Source organism: Phasianus colchicus, chromosome 2, assembly GCF_987193195.1.
Source record: "Phasianus colchicus chromosome 2, bPhaCol1.hap1.1, whole genome shotgun sequence".
Taxonomy (NCBI): Eukaryota; Metazoa; Chordata; class Aves; order Galliformes; family Phasianidae; genus Phasianus; species Phasianus colchicus.
The window spans coordinates 15747172-15774084 of NC_143437.1; the positions used below are offsets into that span (position 1 = coordinate 15747172).

A 26913-nucleotide genomic window follows, 5' to 3' on the forward strand; every position below is an offset into this window, starting at 1 on the left:
ACAGCAAAGTGCTCAGTACTGTGCATTGTACACAAGACCTTCCTACAGATCTTTACAGTGTTGCTATCCTAATTGTATAACTGTGCTGTTCCATTCGCACTGTAATAGCTTTGCATTTTGACAACTTGTTGGACATGGGAACTGTCCATGTTGGGGCCAGTGAATGGAAAAGGATCTTTGTGTGCTGGTTCAGGGATGTTTCTTCTAAGATCAATTTACTGAATTTGCAACCTGGCAAGACATTTGAGTAGCCTATGTCTCCTGTTCAATCCTGCTGTGTTATATTTATTACCGATGATTTTTGTTTATGATGATGTGCATTTTCCCACTGAGACTTCTTCCATCTTCCTTCAAGGTCCTCCCAGGTCCCAGATAAACTTTTTGCCACCTTCAGCTTTTGCTATCCTTTTCTTCATCTTCTTTGTCATTAATATGCCAAGGAACAGAAGATCCCATGTACTGAATACTGAGATAATAGCTGACATGTTACTGTGCTGAATGTAGCATTGTTTTGATTGAAAGATTTTTAATAGCCAGCTCACTTTGTATGAATTTCCAAGTAGAAGTAGAGCTGCATTATAATAATTTATGAATATGCGCTGACTGAGTTATTGGGATGTTTATTGTTTGAATATGCCTGTGTAGCTCAGCAGAATGTTGTGAAGAAAAATAACAAGGGAAAAGAGAAGAAGAATGGCTCTGGATTGCAACTCTCAAAAGGTTATCCAGAAATAACTTCAGAGACAATACTTAGGGTGTTAATCCTGAACGTACTACAATCTCTTGTACCAGCTACCATGCAGAAGTGTTTTTCTTGACTTGGGGGCCAAGAAGGCAAATGGTTTTGGTCATGTTATGAAGGAAAAACCTTCCCTTGAGAGTCTGGAACTTTTGTTTATCAAACTGGACAGATGCAAAGGACAGGCTATATGGTGCAGAAAACATCCAAAAACATCATTCAAACCTCATCAAACACTGTGTAAGATGTTTGATATGTCTGGCTGATTTAAGCTGCCTTTTCTCTTCAAGTGTTACTGTTGCTTTTGGAAATGAGCAGTCCTCAGGGCTTCCAGAGCAGCTACGAACACAGTGCACATGGAATGCTGAAGTAAAGGGTTGCAGTTAGGTTCAGTGAATAAGTGCTAAGTGGATCAAAGGAGCTGTGGACTAGCTGAGCTGTAAACCTGAAGTTGTTCCTGTGCAACATAGCATGCTTTAAACATTGAAGAGAAACAGACATTTTTGAAAAAGTAAAGGAATTGTCCTGGCAAAGACATTGACATTTGCAGCACTTCAGGAGTCTGTCTTACATACATATGTATATCTATATGTACATATGCTTTCAAGTCTCAGCAGAAGGAAAATCAAGGAATCACTTTCCAGGAGAAGCTCAGTTTGTGCTCTGAGTGGATGACTGCTCTAGAACAAGCAAATAACTTACATAAAGTAGGTGCAGATCAGATACGCTGAAACCTGGGCATCTTTAGCTTTCAGTTTGTTTTAGCTTCCAGGTAGGGAGATGGTAGTATGGTGATGCAGTGCTTCATTTTGCTTAGAGACACAAAAAGCTTCATTTGATGTAGTTTGAAAAATAATAATAACGAGAGATTGAGAATCAGAATGGAGAAGTACCTTGGCTTGTGCAGAACTGCTTTGAGTTAATGCAGTTGTCAGTTCTCAGAAACATGACCCTGAAGTAGCCTTGCTAGCAGAGCAGGTCAAACATCTGAAAACTTCCAGTCGTATTTAGTTCTGTATTTAAAATCTTGCGAATGAGATTCAAACTTCAAATTTTATTTATTACTTGCAAACATTAATTCCAGCCACTGTAGTTGTGTTTTACTGCAGAGATCTATCATTCTGCTATCTCCTTAAAGGGTCTTTCCTTTGATTTTTGGCAAGAACATTATTGGCATAATAGGCGTTATCATTTGCTTTTGTATGTATCACGTGTCATCACTTGCAGAGCTGGTTTTTTGTTGTGCAGCAAAGAGTTTATACATAGCACAGTCAAGTGGGCAGCTGGACTTCTGCCTAACTGTGCACTGAAAGGATTCAGGCACAGCACAGACTGGGAGCTGAATTTGTTCCTGCCTGTGCATTAAAGAAGCTAGTGCCTAGATCCGTGAGAGACAATTTGTTGCCATCTCTCTTGTGCATTGTACCAAATCTCCTTGTACTTTTCTAGTTGAAGAAGATCGGTGGTGGAGGCTTTGGGGAGATTTATGAGGCAATGGATCTGCTTACCCGGGAGAACGTGGCCTTGAAGGTGGAATCAGCTCAGCAGCCCAAGCAAGTTCTCAAGATGGAAGTGGCTGTGCTGAAGAAGCTGCAAGGTAAGGCAAGAAAGCTCTTTGAACTCAAAGGTAGAGGTCACTGTGCATGTAAACTATTATAATCCAGACTTGCAAATGCTTTTTGGAAGTTTCTCTTCATCTAACTTATATGGGAACCGTTAGGTCATGGCCTGAACTAATGATTGAACAACTGGTGAGGGAGTTTGGCCAGCTCTGGGAGCACAGGTGTGAGCAATTCACCTGTGTGACCAGAAGGAGTCAACCCTGGGTTCACCCCACCCTAACCTCATTTAAGGACTGGCAGCCAAAAAGGAAGCATCTCTATTTCGAGATCGCCTCCTTTGGGAGTTTTCTAATGAGCACTTATTCTCAGAAAGTGGTAAACTATTCCTCCTTTACTACCAGACTGTGACCAATGCCTTTCTTGAGTAACCTGAAAATTAGTCAGTGGTAGCCATATCCTCTGCCTTATACCATACAAACCTGCAATGTTATGTTAAAGAAATCAACTCAGAAAATTAATGCTTCTGCAAAACGTCCTATTCAAATGGGTTCCAACTATAGGAGCTGTTTTTGTTCACTAAGTTAAAACAATAATGGGGAGACTAAAATTGTAATTGAGTATTTGATACACTAGTCTATTTTGTTTAGTGGTACTGATAAGATAATGCTGATTAGGTAATACTTACTAAAGTGATGTCTGATTAAGAAATAAGGCTAGGTTGTTGCTCCTAAAGGACTGGAACAGTGGTTGTGTCTAAAACACTGTGAGCATGAAGGAGTCTCTGTGTAAAGTGGTTCAGTAGAAGATAAGTGCAAAAAGTGAAGCAGTTGCTCTTGGTTGAGGATATAGTGAGGGCTCTTCTCCCAAGCAAGTTCTCAAGAAGGAAGTGGCTGTGCTGATGGCTGGAGGAGGATGGAAACAATTTCCAAATCTGCCCTTGAGAAGCTGAGAACTCCTGTTTGCAAAAGAACTCCTGTTTGCAGAAGTGCAGTTGTACTGATTTCTTGGTGAAGGCAAAGACAACTACTGGCAGATACAGTTTTTATGAAAGGATATTTTCTTTGGCAGGATTTGCACTTGAGCCAGAGAAATGTCTTCTCACGAAACAGTGAGCTGTGTACTTATCACTAAGTCTCGTGCTTCAGAGGTATTGTGGCCCTATGTCAGTGCTTGTGCCTTTGCCCTGTACAAAATCTCCAGAGTTGATTGGATTAGAGGGTGAAACTTTTACAAGTCTTATCAAATATGGGTTAATGTCTGTGTCACACTGACTCTGTAGTGACTTGCATAAGTTTTGCATAGTTGAGCTTTTATAGGATGAGGACCGATAAAAGCCTTTTTGGAATACACTGTGTTATGATAGATACTTCTGTGCTTGGGAAAGGGAATGAAAGTAAAGAAGAAATCAACCCAGATCATTAAGAGATTATTGCTGGTGATGTGTGAAAGATATAGATATGCAGAGGCTCTTGGAGAACAGCAGAGCAGGTGGCTGAGTTCTGAAAGCAGTCTAATGAGAACCCACAGAGCAGAGATTTAGATTTTTGCATTTGGTTGTATGCTTGGAACTGCTCTGGAGTGAATGAGTGGTGTGACCGTGTAGAACGGCTTGTTATTAGAATAATGAAAGAGGATGTTATTATGCTGGCTAATGTCAATGCACACTATATCCAGAGCAGGGAATGCTTGAAAAGCATGACCTGAAAATACCAAATCAGAGCTAAAATGTTCAGGGAATTGACTAACGCATTTAATTTTCCATCAGCATTTGTTGTTGAAAATAGCAAGTGCTTGAAAAGCAGCCAGAATTGTATGCAGTGTGATCTTGGTAATCTAAGGGTGGGAAGAGAAAACTAGGAAAGTTCCCTGGCAAAGCAATTAGCAAGTATTAAGGAACAAAAAAAACAGAAGCGGCACAACTGACTATGCATCAGCTATCCAGCATTTAAGAATGACAAATTATTTCAGCCATGTTTGTACAAATCAAACTGCTCTGTGAAGAATGTAGCTTTTTTTGGTTCAAGGTTAATCCCCAAATGCTTTACTGAAATAAATTATAAAGTTAAAATAAGAAATAAGGTTGAGAGATTTGGGAATCATGCGTTGTGTATGTTTTCATAGTGAGCTGTTGAGGAGAGATGTGAAGTCTTTCAGAAAAGGAGACACTGACTTTAGGCAAACAATTGGTGGAAGAGAGTAAGATGGTGATACTACCGTAGATGTTTGTCAGTTTGTGCTTTTCCAGATGAAAAGCAAGGGGAAAGCCCCGTAGAGTCATTCTGTTCTGATCTTAATTGATTCAAATTTTCTAGCTGCGTAGGTCTTTTTCTTTATTTGTTTAGGTACAATGTCTTTGCCAAATGTCTTTCTGGCTTTTGTTGTTACTTGCAAGGATTCTGGATCACCCTTGCCTTCCAAGTCTTCATATTGTCTGGGAGGTACCAGCAACAGTACCCTTTTAGGCTTTGGATGAAACATGATTAAAAAACTATCTGAATCCTCACTGCAGGGTAGTATTCCAGCAGTCATGGCTAATTGCAGAATCAGTGGCCACAAAACTAAAACACTGGACTTCTTGTTAGTCGGATTGGCAGTGTGATTACACTGTGTCTGCTGTAAGTAAAGTTCTTTGCTGTTAATCTGCACCAGGCCTGAGTGCAGGAGTCACTTGTTGTTTCTGTTGGGCTTAATTACCTCTGGCTGATCTGTCCCTTCCATGGTTGAAGGAAAAAGCAGGACTAAGCTTATCCATAAGATCAAAAAACTTCTCTTGAAGAAGGCTGCCATGCAGTTCTGAGCTAGTAAGTGTTATGGAGAGTTAGAAGCCACATCAGCAATGGAAGATTTTTACAGTGATAGACTTTTGTGGTGTAAAGCAATAAGAAAATAATATGTAGCTTGTAATTGTAGAGATAATAAAGTAATAGTTAAAAAAAAATACAAAAAGATCTTATTTTTCTTAAGACAGTAGGGAATTATCCTGTTAGTGGTGAAAATCTTGCCTGTAACAAATTCAGGAGCTGTTTCAGGAGCTGTTTGGCACGTCTGTAAAGGGAATTTCTGCACAAATACAACTTCTCTATCAGAAGAGTAATATTTTAGTGCCAAGCCCTTCTTTTATTACTTTAATCACTATTGTTAAATTATTTTCAAGTGAGATAATTATATACAATTGTACCACTTGCAAATGGCTTTAACCTCAGTTAGGCTTTTGTCTACTTTGCAGTCAAGTATTTTGAAACCAAGTCTGAAATGTATTGTCGAAGTACTTCTAGCAGATAGAGCTGGCATCCAGTATAGAAGGTTGTTGATGTAGGTACATCTGAAAGTGTTTGGCTGTGTAGGTAAGACTTTAGATCATATGTGTTAAAGAGGAATAGAAGTAAGATCTGTACGGCTAAGTGAACTCAAAGTTGTTTGTCCAGAGAGCAAGGGCTTCTGCAGGGTTGTCTGTGTCTACATTAGTGAGCAGCATAATATGAGCAGATCAGTAAGTTATAGCAGTTGCTGAGAGCCTATACATCTTCACTGTATATGACTTGAGGACTTCTACACATAAATAGTGTGTGGTTTGGGAACTTTGCTTTGGGCTAACTTCAGCCAGTCCCTTGGTATGAAAAGCTCTCTTCATCCCCCGCAAAGAGAGGCAATTTGATGCTCTCTGAGGGACCAGTTGTTGATGTGGACTCTCTTTCCTTCACAATTTGGGAGCTACTTAGTATGCATCTGGAATGGAGCTTCTAGATACTTCTGTTCAAAAATAAGTTTACATGACCCACACCCACTCTACAACATGATGCATGGCAGTTGCAATTATTTGAGGCCTTATGGGAGTTTGCTTTAAAAAACCCTTACTGGTACAAACTAGGATTCTGAGACTCTTGTTCTTTGGAATCATAAGGGGGAAAAAATGGGATTGCTTTGTTACTTAGCACTTAGAAATGCTCCTTCTAGAAGAGAAGTTTTTCCATATCTTCCATACTTTTTAACCCTTTGGGATGTATGTGAAAGGTCATGAAGGTGATCAGAGGGCTGGAGCACCTCTGCTATGAAGAAAGGCTGAGGGAGCTTGTTCAGCCTGGAAAGGAGAAAGCTTTGGGAAGAACTCATTGCAGCCTTCCAGTACTTTAAAGGAGCTTATAAGCAGAAGGGAGTTTTTTTTGTTTGTTTGTTTGTTTTGCATGGTCTGATAGTGATAGGTCAAGAGTGAATGGTTTTAAATTAGAAGTGGGAGATGTTAGGAAAGAATTACTTACTCAGAGAATGGTGAGACCCTGGCACTGCTCTCCATAGAGGCTGTGAGTGCCCCATCCCAGGAGGTGCTCCAGGCCACGTTGGATGGGGCCCTGGGCAGCCTGAGGGGGTGGCAGACAGCCCTGTCCATGGCTGGGGGTTGGAGCAGGGAGGGCTTTAAGTTCCCTTTCAACCCAAACCATTCTTTGATAGACAGAAACTGGTCTGCTCTCTGTATGATATTTTTCCCCACATTGGAGCTTTGTTGTGGAGTAAAATTAAACTAGTGAAGGGGCACCTTTGAAATACTGACCTGACTCTTTGGAGTTAATCAGAATGTAATGGCTGTATTAGAAGAGCTGTAGCACAGCTTTTGAGGTGCTGGGCCCAGGCTATTTCACTGTCAGTCTGTTTTTTCTGAGCACTATTTCTGTTCACTCACCAGAGGATTTTTTTTTCCTGGTGTGAGAGCTCTGTGTGCTTGCCTTTGACCTCACTTGTCAGCCAGATATTTCTAAGCTCTGCTCAGTGTGACATGTTCTTTGTAAAACCCTTCTTCTCAGTGTAACCAATCTCATTGCGTAGGACTCTGATTAATTTTATTCTGCAGTGCAGAGATCTTCTGCATATTGAATAGCTGTGCAAGATGCAGCCTGGTCACAGCCATTGTAGTTTTTGAGTGCTTGATTTTTATTACAGAAGACAATGAAGCAATTTTGTGTTGCTTGTTCCCCATTTACTGCCAGGGATTGGACAGGTAAGAATTCAATAATTAAAAAAAAAAAAAAAAAAAAGGGAACAGAAGGGATCTCACTTTTTTTTCTTGTTTGCCAGTCCTAATCCCTTCTTTTTCTATGTGTGACTTGCTCTTGTTAAAACGGTATCCTAACTCCCTGCAATTCAGTTTGTTACTTTCATAGTCACTTTTCATGTTTCTACAGCATTTTGCTAGGCTGATATAACCATGCTATCTGCAAAGGCAGGAAAGCAAGGTAAGTACCCTTGGAAGGTGTTAACCTTCCTCAGGGAAGCAGATTCATATACCTGAAGTAGCTCTAGCCTCTCTGCCAAGCACATTTTGCCAAGTGAGGAAGTCCTATGGGTGTTTGAACTGGCATTTGGATCTCATGTTTCTCTTAGCACTCACCATTCCTGTGATGCCATAGGCAGGTACACCTCCTTCTAGACCAGGTTGTTCACAGTCCCATCCAGTCTGGCCTTGAATGCCTCCAGGGAGGGGCATCCACAGTCTCTGGGCATCCAGTGCCAGTCTCTCACCACCCTCACAGCGAAGAATTTCTTCCTAGCATCTGGTCTAAATCTACCTTCTTCTAGTTTAAAGCCATTTCCCCTTGTTCTTTTCCTACCTGCCCTTATGAAAAGTCCCTCCTCAGCTTTCCTGTAGGCCCCTTCAGTTACTGGAAGGCTGCTTTAAGGTACCCCCATAGCCTTCCTTAGAATCATAGAATTGCTCAGGTTGGAAAAGACCTTAAAGATCATCCAGTCCAACCTCAACCTAACCATGCTACCCTAACTCAAACAACCCACTGCTAAACCATGTCCCTAAAAAAAAAAAACCAACCAGTTGTCTTTCACAGCACCACGTCCAGACAGTTTACACACCAAGCAAAGTTGAAATGGGAAGCTACAGAACTAGCATTCACTAATTCCTTTTATGAAATTAATGTATCAGTCCTTAAACGAACATACTGATCTCTATTGCTAAACAAACCAGACTACATCATGAGCAAGCAGTTCTATAGTTTGTTCATGTATGTACCAATGTTTATCCTTTTTTCCTTTTCAATAACTAAAACAAATCCACAGCACTTCTCAAACTGAAGAAAATTCTGTATCTTAGAGTAACAAGGATGATATAACAGTAGTATTGTTCTTGATAGTTTGGTGAGTTTCTGCTGAGGATGGGAGGCTTAAAATGCCTTGGAAGGACACTGTTGCTCAGTAAACACAGACCTTCTTCAGAGCCCCAGCTCTCTCAGCCTGTCCATAGGGCCTTTTCATCATCTTCCTGTCCCTCCTCTGGACCCACTCCAACAACTCCATCTCCTTCTTGTGTCGGGGGCTCCAGAACTGGACACGGTACTCTGGGTGGGGTCTCAAAAGAGCAAAGTAGAGGCACAGAATCACGTACACACACACACACACACACACACACACACACACACACACACACACACACCACCCTTCAAATTGTGACTGTAATGTTGTATATTTTTACTTTTTTTCTTACTATTTATTTGATTAGTTTAATTGCTGTCTTGAAAACACACTAGGAATATTTAAATATTTAAATTAGTAGATTCAAATACTGGCTTCTAGTATTCTGAAACTCATATTTTTCCATGCATATGCTCAAAAAGATGATCATTTAATGTTTAAGTGCTGCGTAATGAATGTTTATCATGAAATTGAAAAGTTTCAGTATTAACCTGTTTCTTATTTTGTGTATCTACAATGTGATATATGTATATATATCCTATGGTAGAAAGGCTTTCCTCTTGTCATTATTTTTATACATTAGGAAATTGTTATTGAGTATAATTTTTGAGTTCTTTCAGAACAGGGATGGTGAAAGCCATTTCAGTGTCTGAAATATTTGTATTTCTTACCCCATAGTGTACAAGTGTATGTTCACTTTAATTTAAAAGCAATAGCAGGAAAAAAACCCAAAACATTTCTTTATGGATGTACATTAAAGCACTTCATTAACTAAATAGAGGAAATGAATGCATGTTTTTATCTGGCAGACGGTGTAGTAAAATGAGTACAGTGGAGCTTATACTTTTTTTTTTGTCTTTTCTAAGTGGAAGTGTTCTTTGGTGTGCTATGATCTTCATGCTTGTGGAGGGCATGTGTGAGGGAAGAAGGCTATTTCCTTTTGCCTTAAAGGAAGATATAACAGCTCCATCAACTTGATTGCTCAGTAGTGTTTTAACATGATTGGCTTTGTGTGCTACATAATTTTGATCAACTATAGGACTGATCTGCAGGAATCCCAAAGTCATAGCTGACTCTCCCATCTGCTACTTCAGCATGGCATGGACTCCTCTGAGAGAGCAAACAGTTGTATCCTAGTGTCTTCTCCAGCTGGAAAATGAGTAAAGGCATCCGAAACCCAAAGGGGTTTATGCTGTAAGCATTTATCCCATCTATGTGACCAGCTGGCTGTATATATGCTGCCTCTAAATGTGGCCTGCTTTCTCTTCACTTTTATGTTCCTTTTGTTTCATGCAGGAATTGGCACAGAAATGTGTTATCGACGTAGATATGCATATAGTTCTCAATGATAAACAATTACAAATGCAAATATGTATTCTGTAGAATTTTGTGATCCAGAAAATAATGATATCATGAAACAAACTGATTTATAAGAAAGAGAGATGCTCAGGAATATAGCTGAAATCTGAAGCAGCCGTACGGAGCTAGCAGAGATGTATCTAAAGTCACAATCAAGTGTATCAAACAGTAGCATTCTGTTCCTCTGAAATAACTGACTTGAGTGGCTGAGTTCTCACTGTTAGAGGATTGTTTTTTTATGTCTTCGTCTGTAATTTTAGAGCAATAAAAAGTACCTAGTGCACTTGCTGGGAGTGTTACACAATCATTTAAAACAATAAAAACAAGTAAAAAATGTAGTCTTTTAGTCTTTCTACCACACGGTAGCTCTCATTGCTAGCAAAATAGTCATTGTTTTGGTTCTTGCCTCAATATCCATCTTATTGTGCTCTAAAAGGCAAACCAAAGCAAAGTGTGACTTGCAGTGTGTAAATGTATGAGGCTGAATTGTGCTAGTCTGGGCTGGGGAGTCAGTGCTGGGGTGAGTGGGAGTCTGTGCTGGGAGTGCTCATCACTGTATTGTGCATCTTTCTTAATTCTATTTTTTAGTAGTCAGCTTTTAAAAGAATATGTACATCATAACATATACATTGCCTGAACCTAGTGTGGTTCAACAAGGCCAGGTGCATTGTCCTGCACTTGGGTCAGTGCAATCCCAGATATGAAGAACTCACCGGGAACAGTCCTACAGAGAAGGTCTTGTGGTTCTGGTGGATGAAAAGCTGGGCACGAGCCATCAATGTGTGCTTGCAGCTCAAGAGGCCAACAGTATCGTGGGCTGCATTAAAAGAGGGATGGCAGCAGGGAGAGGGAGGGAATTGTCCCCCTCTGCTCTGCTCTCGTGAAGCCCCATCTGGAGTACTGCATCCAGCTCCATGCCCCCCAGCACAAGAAAGATGTGGAGCTGTCGGATCCAGAGAAGGGCCACGAAGATGCTTGGATGGCTGGAGCATCTCTTCTGTGAAGATAGGCTGAGGGAGTTGGGCTTGGTCAGCTTGGAGAAGAGAAGGGGAGACATCATTGCATCCTTCCAGTATTTGAAGGGAGCTTTATAAGCAAGAGGGGACTGACTTTTTACATGGTCTTTCTTCTGACAGGACAAGGGGCAGTGGCTTTAAAATAAAAGAGGAGAGATCTAGATTAGGCGTGAGGAGAATTTTTTTATATTCAGAGGATGGTGAGGCCTTGGCACAGCTGCCTGGAGAAACTGTCAGTGTCCCATCCCTGGAGGTGCTCCAGCCAGGTTGGATGGGGCCATGGGCAGCCTGAGCTGGAAGGGGGCAGCCTTGCTTATGGCACAGAGTTGGAACTAGATGACCTTTATATCTCTTCCAACCCAAGCCATTATATGATCATACTTCCCTTCTGCTAATACAGAAAGCATGTAATCTCAAATCCATTATGGGACATGATCTGAAACCACAACATCTGCTCTGTTGGGAACACACTGTTGTTTTTTGAATATGAGTCCTGACTGGTGTCACTTGATAAAAAGTAAATGCTGCAGCAGCACTTCTGTGCCACAGGGAATGAACTTCAGAGGTCTAACAAGTATTGTGTGGTGGCTGGTTTGTTTTGATTTTGCCTGAGTAGAGAGATTTGTAATTTAACTGTATGCCAGAACATGACATGTATTTCTTCCCTTTTTTTATTATAAAATTGCCTTTAACAACTTCTACATTTTAATAGTTTTTCACATGCATTTTTCTCTTTCCAGAGTTTCTGACAAATAAAATTAGCGTTTGCTTATGCATGAAGTAGCGTTAGTTTAGCTGTTTCATGGGAAACAATCTAATAGGGCAAGTATTGGGGCAGTTGTGTGCAAGTCAGTATTTACTGAGTGAAGTTGGTGTAACAAGCTTAAACACTGTCAGTAATCTGGGAAACCACACAGTTATACGTGCTACTTATGTTTTAGTTGAGAGGCTGGTGGTGCTACATGCGTCTAGCGTTGGTATGAGCTGCAGTTAGGCACACTCTTAGCTGTGCCCTGCAGCATCAGTTTGAGGATTCAGGGATCTGTGGCACTGGTTTCCACTTGTCACAGTTTACCTGTGCGGTGTCAGTACTTTCTTGAGATGAGGGGCTGGGAAGTAGAAACAAAATTAATCTGTTCTGCAGAACTCCCTGCCTGATGCCACTTCAGGTTACCATACTTGTTAGAAACCGTGTGTCTAAATTTGATCATGTGGTTATTGTCTCATGTTCTACTCTGTATGTTTCTGTTTCTTTGCAGGGAAGGATCATGTTTGCAGATTTATCGGCTGTGGAAGAAATGAAAAATTTAATTATGTGGTCATGCAACTTCAGGTGAGTTCTGTGCTTCTTCTCTCTTTCTTCTGTCCCACAGAAGTGGCACAGGGAAGGATTTACAGTGGGAGGATAAAGCCAAGCACTGGTGGAAAGTGCATGGAACAGGAGACAGCGTGAAAGGGTGTGTTGCTGTGATATCCCTTGAGAGATTTCCAGTTGTCAAGTTGTGCTGAGATATTTCATAGGTCCACTTCTCTGTCTAATATGGCTTTGTGACAATTTTCTGAGGAAAGCACTCAATTCAGGATGTTTGCTGGAGCTACCTGCAGAATCTTGCAACAGTAGCAGCTGTTTGAAATATCTCCTGCTGAGCTGTGATAGAAAATTCAAACTATGTTTTGTATTGGAGCTCAGGTGTGGTCTCATACCAGTAGCTCAATCTTCTGATTGAAAGAGTGATATCTCTCCCATTTCTACCAACATTGGCAGTAGCTTGGCTTCTGCTGTGGAAGTATTTTCTCCTGTTTGAGCAGCATTCATACTGAGTCAACCTGTGTGATAAATATGATCACCATGCTGCTAGACACCCAGTTACTTCTTTTGTAGGTAACCAGCTACAGTTTACATGGGTCTGTCTAAAGAAGCTGTGATAAAAGCAGGAGCTGAAGGGATTCCTCCATGGTTTTTACAGGAAAATTTACTAAATAAACATACACATCTTCATCGCCAAAATATGGTGGTACTGTCACAAAGGCAGCTTTCTTTTTCAGCATACAGTCACAGGAGATAGAGGGGAATGAGTGGGAAGATATGTCTGAATCAAAAACACGTGAGAAAGGTCTTTCATGGGAGAGAGATTGTCCCTGGTTCAAAGGGAATGCTTTCAAACTAAAGCTGCTTTTTTTTTTTTGACACAGTTGCCTTGGAAGCTATCCAATTTCAGCACCTGACATAAGATTTGGCAGGGAACTTGTCCTAACTCTCTTGTAGTTTGTATGTCCAGGGTTTTGCTATACAAAGCACTGTATGTTTATACCATAAAGCCCACCTGTCACCTGAAGAGCTTTCAGATCCTGCTGTCTTTTCTTTATGTATTATGTGGGTGATGGTGCATGCTGAAATGAGGAAGGTGAATTAGTAATACAAAGGAAGTTGCTGCATGACCTGGAAGGTTATTTTTAGTTAGTGTCTAAGAAACTTGACAGAGAAAAGAAAGACCTGATGTCAGTTCAGAAACTCAGACCTTTCAGGATAATGATGACAAATCTGTGCTGCCTCTAATGAACTACTACAGAAATTATACAATAGGAAAAAAAAAAAAAGGTTAGGCTACTACTTTAGTGGTTTCTTTTTTTGTCATTCACACTAAGGAGCAAACATGGACCAGTTGCTTGGCTGTATATATATTAGCTGGTCTTTGTCAAGAGTGAGTGGTCATGGGACTGGATACTTGGAAGCAAGATGGATTAAACCAGTTTGAAAGACTAAACCTTAAGATGAAGAGCCAGTTGCAGTTGACTCCTTTGTTTTTTATTAAGCTTATTTACTTGGGAATTGCAGATGGGTGGATGAATAGATGTCATTCCACTGGTATGGAGAGCAATCTGCTTTCTCATCAGATGTTTGTTATCTTATGTTCTGTTGTGGATTTTGTTAGAATACCTGGACTTACAGTGTAAGCATGTATGTCTTTGCAGAAATTGAATCAACTGACTCTACAGTACAGTGGTATATAACTTATACTTGATACGTGCTTTCCAAAATAGCAGTTGTTTATTCCCAGTGGCTTTCAGCTGTTGATACCTGCATTAGCTCTGTGGATTACAGGGGTACTCTGTCATAGAAGATACTCATTTTAAAACCTTCTTTATTTTTGTAAACCAGAAGTATAAGCAAAACTGATATGACAGGGATCAAAGTACCTGTTATTCTGGTGTTTAGACCGCCCTATGTTTTTTCTGAATTGTCTTTATTTTCAAGCTGTGCTGGTAGATTTTTTTTTCCTAGAAGTTTAATTAATAGAAGGTTCAAATAAAAATCATATAGTTTACAAGTATCCTTTTAGTCAGTGGATCCCTTCCTGGTTTGAAGCACAATTATTTTGATAGACAGCCCTTCCCATTGTGGCATTGCCACAACAATGCTGATTTGAACTTGAGCCAACCAGTTAGTGCTGGGGAATTTGTGATGAAACCACTTCTCCGAGTTGTTACAGATAGCTTCATGACCTGTTTATCATACATGTACTGCTTTCAGTAGTAAAGACTTTCAGAAAATAAGTCCAAGATTGTTCTTAATTCAACTTCCATGTAGCCTGCTCTTAACAGTAAGGGGATGCTGGGCTTATACAGTTTGAGGCAGTTCTGTCCCTGCCCTGTATTTCTGAAATAACGAATCAGCTGACTTCCTAGATACTGATTTGATATCTTCTTGTCAACAAATACATCACTTAAGTTAAAACAAAGTACTTGAAGACCACTTTGAGAAAATAAAGGAGGCATGAGGTGAGCATTTGTCTGGTTAGCATTTCTGCTTTTTGGGGATGTGTGTTAGACCTTTCAGCTGTGTAATGCTGTGTTTTATTGTGATAGTTTAAACATTAAATGTTGTATTGATTGTTTCAGGGCCGAAATCTTGCAGATCTCAGAAGAAGTCAGCCTCGAGGGACCTTTACACTGAGCACAACGCTACGATTAGGCAAACAGATTCTGGAGTCAATAGAAGCCATTCACTCTGTGGGATTTCTACATCGTGACATCAAACCTGTATGTTATTTTGAAAATCTGCCTTTTGCTGATAAGTCTATCTGTTATGCTTGTGTCGATAAAGGCAGCCTAATGGACTGAACATGGTCATATTTCAGTGGCAGCAATTAGACCTCCTTGCGCACTAGCACTGTCTAACATGCGGGCTATTTTCCATAAGTACAAAATGAAATTATATTATTCTTTTAAGTGCATAGCAAACTAGTTTTCATTGGCAAAGGCTAATCCATGGTGTAGCTTTTGATCTTACTTTTTCCAGTGAAGATCACCCAAGGAAGCAATCCGGTGTTGAACAGTCCTCTTGGAGTCCAACTAATTACTACTACAAAAGAAATTCAGAAAGGATATTTTGTACTATGACCCGTAACTCAAATAAATGCCATTTCATTGACTAAATAAACCTTGTAATCTTTGGAAATGCAGCTGTAGTGTTGGTCATCGAGGTGCCTAGGTGAGGCACAATAATTCCAAGCCAGTGTGTTTTTTTTTTGATCTCATAAACACTTGAACGGAACGCTTTTTGGTATATCATCTGTGTGACGATCTTGTTCAGTTTGCTGCTTTGAAAACTGGTTTTGGCTGATCTGATTCATCTGAAAAGTTAGCTGACTGGTTGCTAGTAACTGGCCAGAAGTCCTTTAGCAGCTCTTGACTGTGCTTAAGGACATAACTTTATGAAACTGCTGAACTTCCCTGTTGTCAATTTGTTTACTAAGAGCCAAACCTAGTGTTTCTCAGATGTCTTAATATTCAGATAAATTTAAATATGTGATAAAGTAGATAGGGAGTTTTGTAGTTGGAGCAGGAAAATGCACATTACCACCTGAGCTATGAAGACAAGTTAAGCATTTGTCTATGATAGCTCTAGCCTGTTATGCAAGTGATGGAGCTCTCACTGCAGAGCTATAGGTGCTAAATCTAGCTCTTTTTCACAGCAGCTGTAATTTTGCTAAGCTAATGAGATTTTTAGTTATTTTGAGATTCCATAGTCACTTAGCTGCAAAGTGAACTTAATAAATGGCAGTGGTTCCCCAGACATATTTAAGATGTATCATGAGATGTATTTTAAAATTCCTCTCTTCTGGTTTCATCTGAAGTGTTTGGGGCTATATGACAAAGTTTTGTCAACAAATGGCTACTCTTAGCCAAGTTGCTGTTACCAAAGTGATTTTGTTTTTTAAACTTTCTTTTTGTCTAGTCCAATTTTGCCATGGGCCGGTTACCTTCAACGTACAGGAAATGCTACATGTTAGACTTCGGCCTGGCCCGTCAGTATACCAACACCACTGGTGAAGTCAGGCCAGTAAGTACATTTCAAGCAATTTTTTCCACTTCTGCTATTGTTTAGGCAAGGAAAAACTTTTGTTGGTCTGTTGGTTTTGTTGTTAATATACTTGAATGTTATACTGAAAATATTGGACTTCATTTCCTACGAGGTGAGAAGCAGCACGCAACTTCAAATGAGTTAGCAGTTGAAGAGGGGGTGTTTGCTATTGTCTCACAAAATGCATGGCTTTTATTTATTTATTTTTTCTTCAGGTTAAGTGTGTATTCCACAGGCTAAGAATACTTGCTGACCAAGCAAAGAGGGTGAGCCCAATGTTGGCCATATAACTTCTGTAGCATCAGTGGTCTGACCTGCTTTAGGTCTTTGATATGGGGAACCAGGTTGGTGGATTCATAGAGCTTTTTATGGAGAAAAAAAAGAAAAGGCTGGTATGGTCTCTGAGGCTGAGCTTCCTATAGACTGTAATGCTGATGACACACTTGTCTGGCTCTGGTTTTGTGTCTATTGCCCCTTGTCCAGATTTCTGAGCAGCAATATTTCAGCATGCCTGACTGAAGAGGAGGTAACAGCAGAGAACATAACTTTCACTACCTAGTGTGCATATTACCTTTGATCCTTTTGAAAGCACGGGCTCACTCACAAATGTGCAGTAAGCTTCAGATGCTCTAGATGCCCCAACAAGTAGCAATCAGAGCATTCCCAGACTTATTTTGAAACACAGTACAAGCTTGGAGAGTTCAGACAATCTCCGTGTTTATCATCATAGGCCGATACCTTTTGGTCTCCTTGTCTTTTCCATGTGTATTAGTTGTTCTGGAAACTGTTAACAGTGTGAGAGTTAAATTTGGAGACTCTGTAATGCAGGATATGGCTGGGGACTGTGAAGAAAGGAAAGACAGAGATTGTACCCAGAGCGGTGGTCAGGGGCTCAGTGTCTGGATGGAGATCAGTAGCTAGCAGCGTCCATCAGGGGTCAGTACTGGAACTTGTGCTCTTTAACATCTCTATCAATGATACTGACAGGAGGATTGAATGCACACTAAGCAAGTTTTCAGATGGTACCATGCTACATGGTGTAGCTGATGAGACCAAGGGGTGGGATGCCATTCAGAGAGACCTGGACAGGTTCCAGCAGTGGACCCTGGTGAACTTCATGAGGTTCAACAAATCCAGATGCAAGGTCTTGCTATCAGTACAAGCTGGGGAATGATTTGGGGTTACTGATGTATGGCAGGCTGGATATGAGCCAGCAATGTGCCCTTGCAGCCCACGATGCCAACCATATCCTGGGCTGCTTCAAAAGAAATATGGCCAGCAAGTCAAGGGAGGTGATCCTGCCCCTCTGCTCTGTGCTGCTGTGACGCCTCACCTGGAGTACTGCATCTAGATGTGGAGTCCTCAGTACAGGAGAGACATGGACCTGCTGGAGCGTGTCCAGAAAAGGGCCACAAAAATGATCCAAGAGATGGAACACGTCTCCTGTGGGGACAGGTTGAGAGAGCTGGGGCTGTTCAGCCTGGAGAGGAGAAGGCCCCAGGGAGATCTGAGAGCAGCCTTTCAGTATCTAAATGAGGGCTATAAGGAGAAAGGGGATAGACTCTTCAACAGGGTCTATTGTGATAGGTCAAGGAGAAATTTTTTCAAACTAGAAGAGGGGAGATTTAGATTGCACATAAAGAAGTTTTGTTTTTGTTTTTTGTTTCTTTTTTTACCATGAAAGTGGTTGAGGCACTGGCGCAGGTTGCCCAGAGAGGTGGCGGGTGCCCCATGCCTGGAGACCTTGAAGATCTTTATTAATTGTTGGTTTTTTTTTCCTGCTCAGGTAGGTTTCATGTTGTTCCCCAAAGTTTCAAGAATTATCTTTTTCTTTTTTTATAATACCTTAAAAATTGTTTGCTGTTTTTACGTCCTCTGAAATTCATAACATCAGTCTTGCTTGTCAGCCATTCAGAAAGACTGAATGACTTGCTAGTAATATAAACGATGGACTTGGCTGTTAGGACATTGTGGTTCTGATTTTGTTGTTTTGTTTTGGTTTAGCTTTTTGTTTTTATATCTTTGGCCTTACTATTTTTGGTCAGTTTTCTACTTTAAAAACACACTTGACTTTGAGGAAGGGAAAAGCCAGCAATTCCAAGGAGCAAAATCCACTGGAAAATTGTACGGGCACTGTTTTGTTTTTGTTTTTTTAATTTTGTATGTGCAATTCACTGCTTGCCAAACACTGACTTTTTTTTTTTTAGTATCAAAAGGCAAGGAGCCCCACAATAGTCAGATAAGATAGGCTGTTGCTAAAAATGTCTGATTCTGATTTTTGGGCGATTAGTTGGAATTTTGAGGTAGGATCATTTATGGTCTCCATAATCTTCAGTGAGTGTTAGTTCCTCCATCCTCTAGCTTTTTAGACCCTCTAATACCTTATGTGGAATACTAATTTTAGCACAATCTCTACTCATTGCACGGATTTGCTTTCATGGGAACGGTCTCATACCTCTATCAGTTGTCTCTTGCCAGATCTTGCAAAATCTACAGTACAAAGTCTGTAGGAACTTGCATTATATTATAGACAACAAAAGGTTGGAGCCAGGAGATATGTAAGGAAGCATCAGCAACATTTTTTTTTCCCTGTTAGCAATTAGAGTAATTTTGTTCTCAGCAGCCACATTGCTTAATATTTCTCTAACGGTTGTAGAAGTCATTGCTTGATGGTTACTGCTTTGGACAGGTAGAGCAGATGTGCATCAGCCATTTGTTATCCACTGTGTGCTGAGAACTTCTTAGGGCCTGTCTGGAGGCTGTTTCTTTGGCTGCCATCAGCATTTCTGGCATCTGTATCACAGTCATCAGCCTGGTTAGCAGGAGGGAGTCCGGCTATTATGATAAGCAGGACAGACTGCCAGTGCAAAAAAAAAAATCTTCTGGAGGGTTTTGTTTTTCAAATGGTTGTGAGGATGGAAGAATGAAGGATAAGAGGGACAGCTGACAAATCTGCTCAAGAAGATCATGACTTCTTTTCTGTTCCAGACTTAACAGCCATTCTCTCCTGTATGAAAGGTCACAAATGCTGATTAAATCCAAACATTTAAAAAAACATCTAAACATTTGAAAAATTGAGATTTTTTTTTTTTTTTAAAGCAAAAACATTGCTGCCTTCTGTACTGACAGTATTCCTACGAAACCTCCACACCCCATTTTTGCCTACTTGGAAAGGAAAATTAGGAAACATAAGTAACTGAGGACAGTGTCATCTTGGGCCAGTCAGAACTTAATCCAGACTGCTGATATGTAAAGTACTTCTTTCTTCTCTTAATATTTAAAGCAATGCCATTACCTCATTCAAGACCACTGCCCTTGCTTTTCAAATTCATCTCTTCAGCCTCCCCCAGTATCTAATTTTTCCACAGGATCTGTAGATTTGTTACCAGCATGAAGGTTCCTAACCAGGTGGGATGGAATGGTTTGAATTGGGCAGAACCTGTTTGTTTCTCAGTTGTAAAAGGCTTGGAAGTCTGCTTAAAAAGAGATGATTTATGGAAGGAATCTGTTACATCAGCTCCAGTTAATAACTGCTTTCAGATACAGAGGATACTTTTTGGAGAAACAAATCCAGTTTTTCCTTTGTGACTTTTTTTTGTACTCTCCCATGAAGATGTGCATTTTGGGATGAATCCCAAGAGTATCCGTAACAAATTTGACATTACAGGATACTGAGACCTTTTATGTGAGTCTAACCATTGTTTTGTCTAAACACAGCCTTCTGCCATGGCTGAGACAGACAGAAGAGCAGTCTTATTTACTGCAGTGTCCCATTTGTACAACCGACCTTTGCCATGCAGCAGTGAACTGTAAGCACTTAGTGCTGATGCATAGCTTAGGACAACCAAGCTAAGCAGCTAGAGAGTGGACTGAAAGGTTGCTTTTCCTTACACTTCTGCCAAAAGTGTACAAGGAAAAAAAAAAAAGAATCTTGCCTTCATTTTTCATAGCAGAATGTATCTGATATAGAGAAATAGAGCAGAGTATTAACCTGGAGGGTTATAAACATGAATGCTGTTATGCAGATGATGTGATGAACAGCATATGCTCATATAGTGGAGGTACGCAGAGTCACGAGAGACTTCTGTGCTAATGTAGGTCAGTTCATGGACAATAACTTCTTGATTATTACTGGTCATTGTTCAGATCTGTTTTGTTTATCAGTGCTGTACGGACAGTATTATAATTTTCCTCTATGTGTGACACCCTGCCTTCAGAAACATATAACCTGTGGTGCCACAGACATTAATTGAAAGCGATGGAGGCTTTAGCAACTTGATCTTCATTATTTATTTGAAAATACAGGAGAGGAGATGCTGTGTTGTTTTTCTCTAGGAGCCTCTCTCCTGTTTGCAGGATCTGACACTGGGTTGTTATGCTCAGCAAGCAGATTTTTTTTAGCTTAGTCAGCTGCAGCCCATTGATTAGATCTCTTTCTCCTCATGGCTCAGACTGCACTGCAGCAGTTTGCAGTGCCTTGCCGAAAATACCGTGTGTGTGAGGGTGGCTCTGTGATTCAGTGGGCAGAGAGAAGAGATGGTAGGCAGGACAACGCGGAGCCTGTTTATATGAGCACGATGAAGGCTGCAGATATTTCCAAATATCTGTGCAGTGTTAAAAATGAACTTCACTGCAGTGAACAAGGTTTTAGAAGATGAGAGTATGGCACTTTTTTCTAATGAGGGGTTTTCCTCCCTTCTACAAAATGAGTTATTTTATAACACAAAAGAGATTAACTCCTACATCCTAAGACCCCAAATATTCAAACATAAAAGCCCAGTAGATTTCATACTTAATTTTTCTTGAAACATGTAAGATGTAATGTTACTGGTAAGATTAGCATTTTTGTGGTAGAATAAAACAGATTTCTAGACCTGTAGTATTCAGAGCACTGCATTAGCCTAGGAAGAGAGAAAGCTTCTCTTCAACTTTGTATTGTAAAAAAGATAATTGCAGAAAAGGCTGGCAGCCCAGCGCTGTCACATTAATTCATATAGGGATGGGAGGAAGGAGAAGAGTGGACCTATGAATAAAAATATTGCACGTTTAGTGTATTATAAAAGTGCTCTTTCTGTGGAAATGGGTTAGTTATAGAGCATTATTGAATATTAGAACTAAAGAATGTTTCAGATAATTATGTAAAGGTTCTTGTCGCTCTTGTTGTTGGAGAACCAAACTTAGAGTTCAGAAGGGAGATTGTGTTGTTTTAAATCGTTACAACTAAAGAAAATCAGTGTGGTTTAAATGTATCAGAAGCAGACCAGCTGATAGATTTCCAGGTGGATTAGCACGCAAATAGTCTTGTACCTTGTCTATTGTAACTGGCTGTTTCTTTGCTTTCTTCACCTGGAAACCCTGGTGTGGGAACTATAACCTCAGATCACCTGTATCAGGTTGCTGATGATTTTTTTTCCTTATGTAGCAGCTTTCTAGTTACAACTCTTGTGCTACAGGGCTGGGAGGAAGGAAATACAGCTCAGGCTCAAATCTCATATATGCCTGAAGGGAGCTATGATCCCATTTTCCATTTCTGAGTGCCTGTACTGCTAAGGAGTTGTGGTACCTCTGAATGTGTCATTCCTTCTGATTGGTGCTGTCCCACCTGAAGTTTTGAATATTCTTCCCAATGGTCTACAGAAGGAGGAATGGAAAGCTATTACTGTGTTCAGTGGTCAGGGAACAGGGGCAAGTGAAATGCTGAGTTGGGTTTTCAGGTCAAGTCTTCTCTACATCAGGTAAGCGCATTTGCTGCCAGGTAGAAGTGTGTCTGTCAAACACTCTCTGTGATAAAATATTAAATTAGTCTGTGCAAAATGGATCCTTTCCAACATAGATGTTGTTAGTCTTGCATCTTAAGCACCCTGTAGCTTAGGGGTATGAGTGTGCTCTGGAAGGAAGGAGGTTTCATGTCGGTGTAGAGGTGGGGGGAGGTTGAACTCTGTTCTCCTGCGTAAGAAACGAGTGCAGCAATTAAATGCTTTGAGGCTAAAGTTGTCCTGTTCAAGAATCAAGTGATAAATAAATAAGATTACAGCTGAAGTAAGCTTTTGATTTAAAAAAATAAATAAAAGTTGGTCACTCTTACCCCACTTTCTAATGTGAGGAAAGGCATTGTCACCCTCATCTCCTGCACAAATTCTAGCACAAGAATTTTATATGCTTAGCCTGTTAACACATTATTTGAAAAGACAAAATGATCACTTTGCTCTTTTTTTATGTTAAAATCCACTGAAAATTTCAAGTTTACCAAGAATGAAAGAATGTTGTCTTTCTAGCTCATCTCTTTGTGTATTTTGGTTTGGAAATAATATTATAAGAAACTCTGTTGGGGTGTTGGCTTTTGATTAATTGTTTTCTGTTGGAATATGCAACTCTCAGCCAAGGTTTTTCTTCACTTTACTGAGTTGTTTTAATATACTCTTATTAAATTACTCTTATTAAATTAAATATACTCTGATCAGAGGCAAGTTAGCTCTTGCCTCTGATCAGAGTGGTCCTTGCATTTTTATACTATGCAAATCAGACCTTAAGATAAAGTGTCTGCTCACATGGCCTAGAAGCAATACTGACATTCAGTCTGCCCCTTTACAAACCACTGTTCTGCTTCTCACCACCACCAGCAGAGATCTAGTGTTCTAGATCGGGTGCTGCAGCAAGCCTGGGGAAGGGGAAGTTGCCTCAAGTTGACAGCTTTAAAACCTGTGATGTTGGCAAAGCAGTGCTAGTAAGAATGCTGGTAAAGGAAGGAAAAAAAAAAAGAAAGGTAGTGGTTGTAGAAATAACTAGAAAGTTTGGGTGGAAACTCATAAATAATCAGGCAAGGGGATGTTTCTTCATTTATAGAAAATTAGACACTAATATTAGAACTTGCACTGGGTGAAAAGGATAGGAGATGCATTAAGGGCCAACCTCCATGCTGGCTACTATGTCAGCTGGATTGTGGGAGGAGTGGAGGTTTAGGTTATCAGATAATTTTAGAAAGAAAAATCACAGTAGGACCATATGACTGGCCTGTGGTTAGGCTGTATGCATCTCTGCTCTTGAATTTGTATTCTATACTTACGATCAGGAATAATCAGGGAGAAGTCCCTCTCTAGAGGGACCCCTCTCTCCACTTGCAGAGCTCTCTTAAACCACACTCAAAGTTCTGTGTCTAACTGGAACCACACACGCCATGGAGGCAGCAGCCATGAAAGGATGCTGGGGGATCACAACATCTAAACAGGATGCCCAGGTTTCTGAATGGATGCAATATTGAATTGTTTTTTAATTTGTTTTTTTCCTCATTTTGTTGTTTTTTTTATCATGTTTTTCTTTGGGTTTCTCTCTGTTTTACAGTTCTTTTGAGCTCTTCTTTTGAGGCTGTGTTTGATGCGTTGGCTTCCCATCCGCTGCTCGTAACCATCTCTGCTATGAGTTGTGAGTGAGCCATCATCATGCTTCTGGGTTTTCATTTTGTTTTGCTCTTTTGTTGTATATGGAAGTCTGAATTACACCTGGTTTTATTTTTTTTCCTTCACGATATGTTTGCTTTTCAGCAGGATCATGACACCTATCTAAACGTGCTGCAGAGACCTAGAGCACTTGGGGTTTTGCTTGAGGGGTTGGCAGATGGGTGGTGCCAGAGACTGTGGTTTTGTCACTCTTGTGGTTTCAGAGGCAAGGGGAGGGGAATTCTCTCATCTGACGCTTTTGACTCCAGATTTTTCTGTATTCATTTCCAACTCCCTGTTGGGACAATATGCTGCTGTCATTAATGATTCTGCAGTGTACTACAGTTTAATATCTCAAAACGTATGCAAAAGATGCAGAATTTGACTCCACAGTAGATGTGGAGGTTCAAATCCCCATGTCTCCTTTTAGGCCTAACCGGTGGAAGCAGAAAATCCCTTGTACTCACCAGGATGCTGGCTTTTTGTTTATTTAAGGTTTCCTCTTTTTCTTTTTACTCCAACTTTTCCAACAAGCTATTTTAGTCCAAGATACATCTGCAAGCGCTTGCTGTGATCTGTGACCCTACCTCCCTCCCCTTAGCCTCTTCTCTCTGGTCTGTGCTAGCTTTCCTTTCATTTTCTTACTACTGGAAATCCCTTTCCTATTTCCATGACTGGTACTAGATAACACCAGTCCTGCCAGAGGTGAAGGTGGTGGGTCTCATGAGATGTTTGCACAGGCTGGGGAGGAACCAGTAGTCATGCTCTATTAGAACACCACAGGAGTAACAAACAGCAGGAGGAAAGTACTGGCATCCAAATGTTTTATTAGGAATGGAGATGGAGATCAGGGCCTTCAAAGTTAGCAATCTAGAGAACAGTGAGATGAGAGAAAAAGTTTTAATGTATAGGAAGAAAGGTAGTGTAAGAAGCAAAGATTCTAATTCATGATGAAATAGGAACGTTCCTAAATTAAAGGGAAAATTTACGAGAAAGGTAAATTTAATATGAATCATAAGGGAGACCCTCATAGTACAGGTGGTCAGAAGTGTTTAAAATGCAGAATGAGGAAAAGTTCATGGGTGCAAAGCAGGACACAATTTGGGAAAATGTACCCACTTTGTACATTGGTTGCTCTGAAAGTAATGTCTCCTATTTATTTCCATGGAAACTAGAACAGATACAAAGGAAAATATAACGCAAACTCTCCTCTACAAAACACTTTTTTTCAACATGGTCACTACTTACGTACCTTTGCAAGTGAACAAGAGCCTGCAATTCATGCTCATAAAGATCTGCACCAACAGAGGTGGCCCACTGTTTCACAACTGCTATGGCAATGTCATTGCTAGGAAAATGTTGTCCATGCAGTTTATCTTTCATTGACCTGAACAGACGGAAGTCAGAAGGCACCAAATCCAGACTGTACTGTAGGTGGCTGTGGTAGGACAGTCCAGCCAAGATGTTCTCCCTTGTCTTTAGATTGGTATGGGGCCTGACATTACTGTGCTGCAAGAGAAAGGTTCTTTTCTTTTCTGACCTGACCCTGGAAGTTCAAGCCTTCAGCTTACTCAGCATCACAACTTAATACTTTGTCAAGGTTCCAGGAAACTCAGGAGGATCGTCACTTCCCTATCACAAAAGACACCGCACATGACCTTAGCTGCAGGGGGCTATGCCTTGAATTTTTTCTTCAATGAGGAGTTCACATGTTGCCACTCTGTGAACTGCTGTTTTGTCTCTGGTTCATAGTGGTGACACCATGTTTCACCAGGGTAATGATATGATTCATGAAACTGCCACCTTCAGCTTCATTGTTTCAATAGGTTCTGACAAACATATACAGTGTTGCTTCTGTTCCTGTGTAAGTGTTCATCATGCCCACCTGATGCAAACTTTGTGATATTCCTATGTTGTCACCATCATTTCTAGTACGTTGAAGCTGATATTCAGTTCCATATGCAGTTCCCTGGTAGTAATCCATCAGTTCACATGGATGAACTGATCAAGACCTCCTTCATTTTGTGTGTGACAGCTGGGCATAGCCATCCAAAAAGTGGTTTATTTTTCAAATCACTGTTGTCACTGCTTAAACACACCACTCACCACCTGACTGTGCTCACATCCACTGTTTGGTCTCCTTAAATGCTAAGCAAGCATCAATTGAATGTGGGTGCCATTTTTTCCACATGGTGGGATTCAGTTCCACCCCTTTGCTTCATACGCGCTTCCAAGTCGACACAATCTGTCCCATGGCAACAAAATGTAGTGGGATATTGGTGGGAATGTTCAACCTCTGTTGCCATACCAGCAACATTTGCCTCTGGTGTTATGGTACAATGTAATAAAATAGGAGCCATTACTTTTAGAGCAGCCCTCATACATGTTGCTGTCAGTTGTCTGTGTTGTAGTACACTGCCAATATATTGAAAGGAACACAGTATAATTTTTTTCCTTGTGGAACCAGTCTAATATATTATCCCAAACTAAAACTCATTTTAAACCTAACTTCTGAGACAATGCAATGTACTTCATATCTGTCATCTCCCTGACAGCTCTGTGTAATGAATTACTTTTGTGCACAATTTGAATTCAGGGGACATGCTTTATCATGAATAACGTTTTTCATAGTAATACTGATGTGGAAAAAATAAAAATTAAAAAAAAAAAACAACATCAGTTTGTTAACTTTTTATTTTCCTATTATTTGGGGGATTTTTATCAGTTATGCTATACACAATTCCATAGCCTGTCAGAACGTGTAGAATTTCAGTTTTGTGTCTGGTGTGGATAGCTCTGGACAGCTGGGATGCTTTATCCAGGCCATTCTTCACTGCTGGGCAATGCAGTGGTGAGATGTTTTTTTTTTTTAAACAGGAAGAAGTGAGGTATGTAAAGAGATCAGAAGAATTAATATTGATGAATTCAGAAGATAAGTCAGCAGTTGGGTAGGCAGGAGCACTTACTGTTTGGATGGAAAATATCTCCTGCTGTCCCCAGTCATGGAAACATTTGATTGCAGTGTTTAGTGACCCAGTTGAAAGACAAAACTAATTGTCTCGTGACTGGTAGGGTTAAATGTGGAGGGAAAGCCTTTAGGAGGAAAAAGCTGTTAACATACATAACATTTATCTATTTTGTTTAAAGTTCTGAACATCCTGTCAAAACAATTGCAAAGTCTTGCAGTGATCTCCTGCAGGCAGCAAATCAGAGAGGACTGGGGAGAGAGCTTATTGGATTCAGCTGC

The 26913-nt window shown here is 40.4% G+C and overlaps 1 protein-coding gene across 6 annotated transcripts in view; it reads left to right on the forward strand.

Moving 5' to 3' along the window:
• The window catches only part of TTBK1 (tau tubulin kinase 1), a 101714-nt gene that overhangs the window by 21932 nt on the left and 52869 nt on the right, over nt 1–26913 (forward strand). For 5 of the 6 annotated variants that reach the window (XM_090134895.1, XM_090134897.1, XM_031597414.2 and 2 more), the window contains 4 exons: nt 2189–2336; nt 12128–12201; nt 14769–14909; nt 16108–16212. In XM_090134895.1, the coding sequence (XP_089991021.1) occupies nt 2189–2336; nt 12128–12201; nt 14769–14909; nt 16108–16212 (468 nt within the window). Of the gene's footprint in view, nt 1–2188; nt 2337–12127; nt 12202–14768; nt 14910–16107; nt 16213–23571; nt 23653–26913 lie in introns of those variants that run through there. The other variant, XM_031597422.2, reaches the window with a different exon arrangement.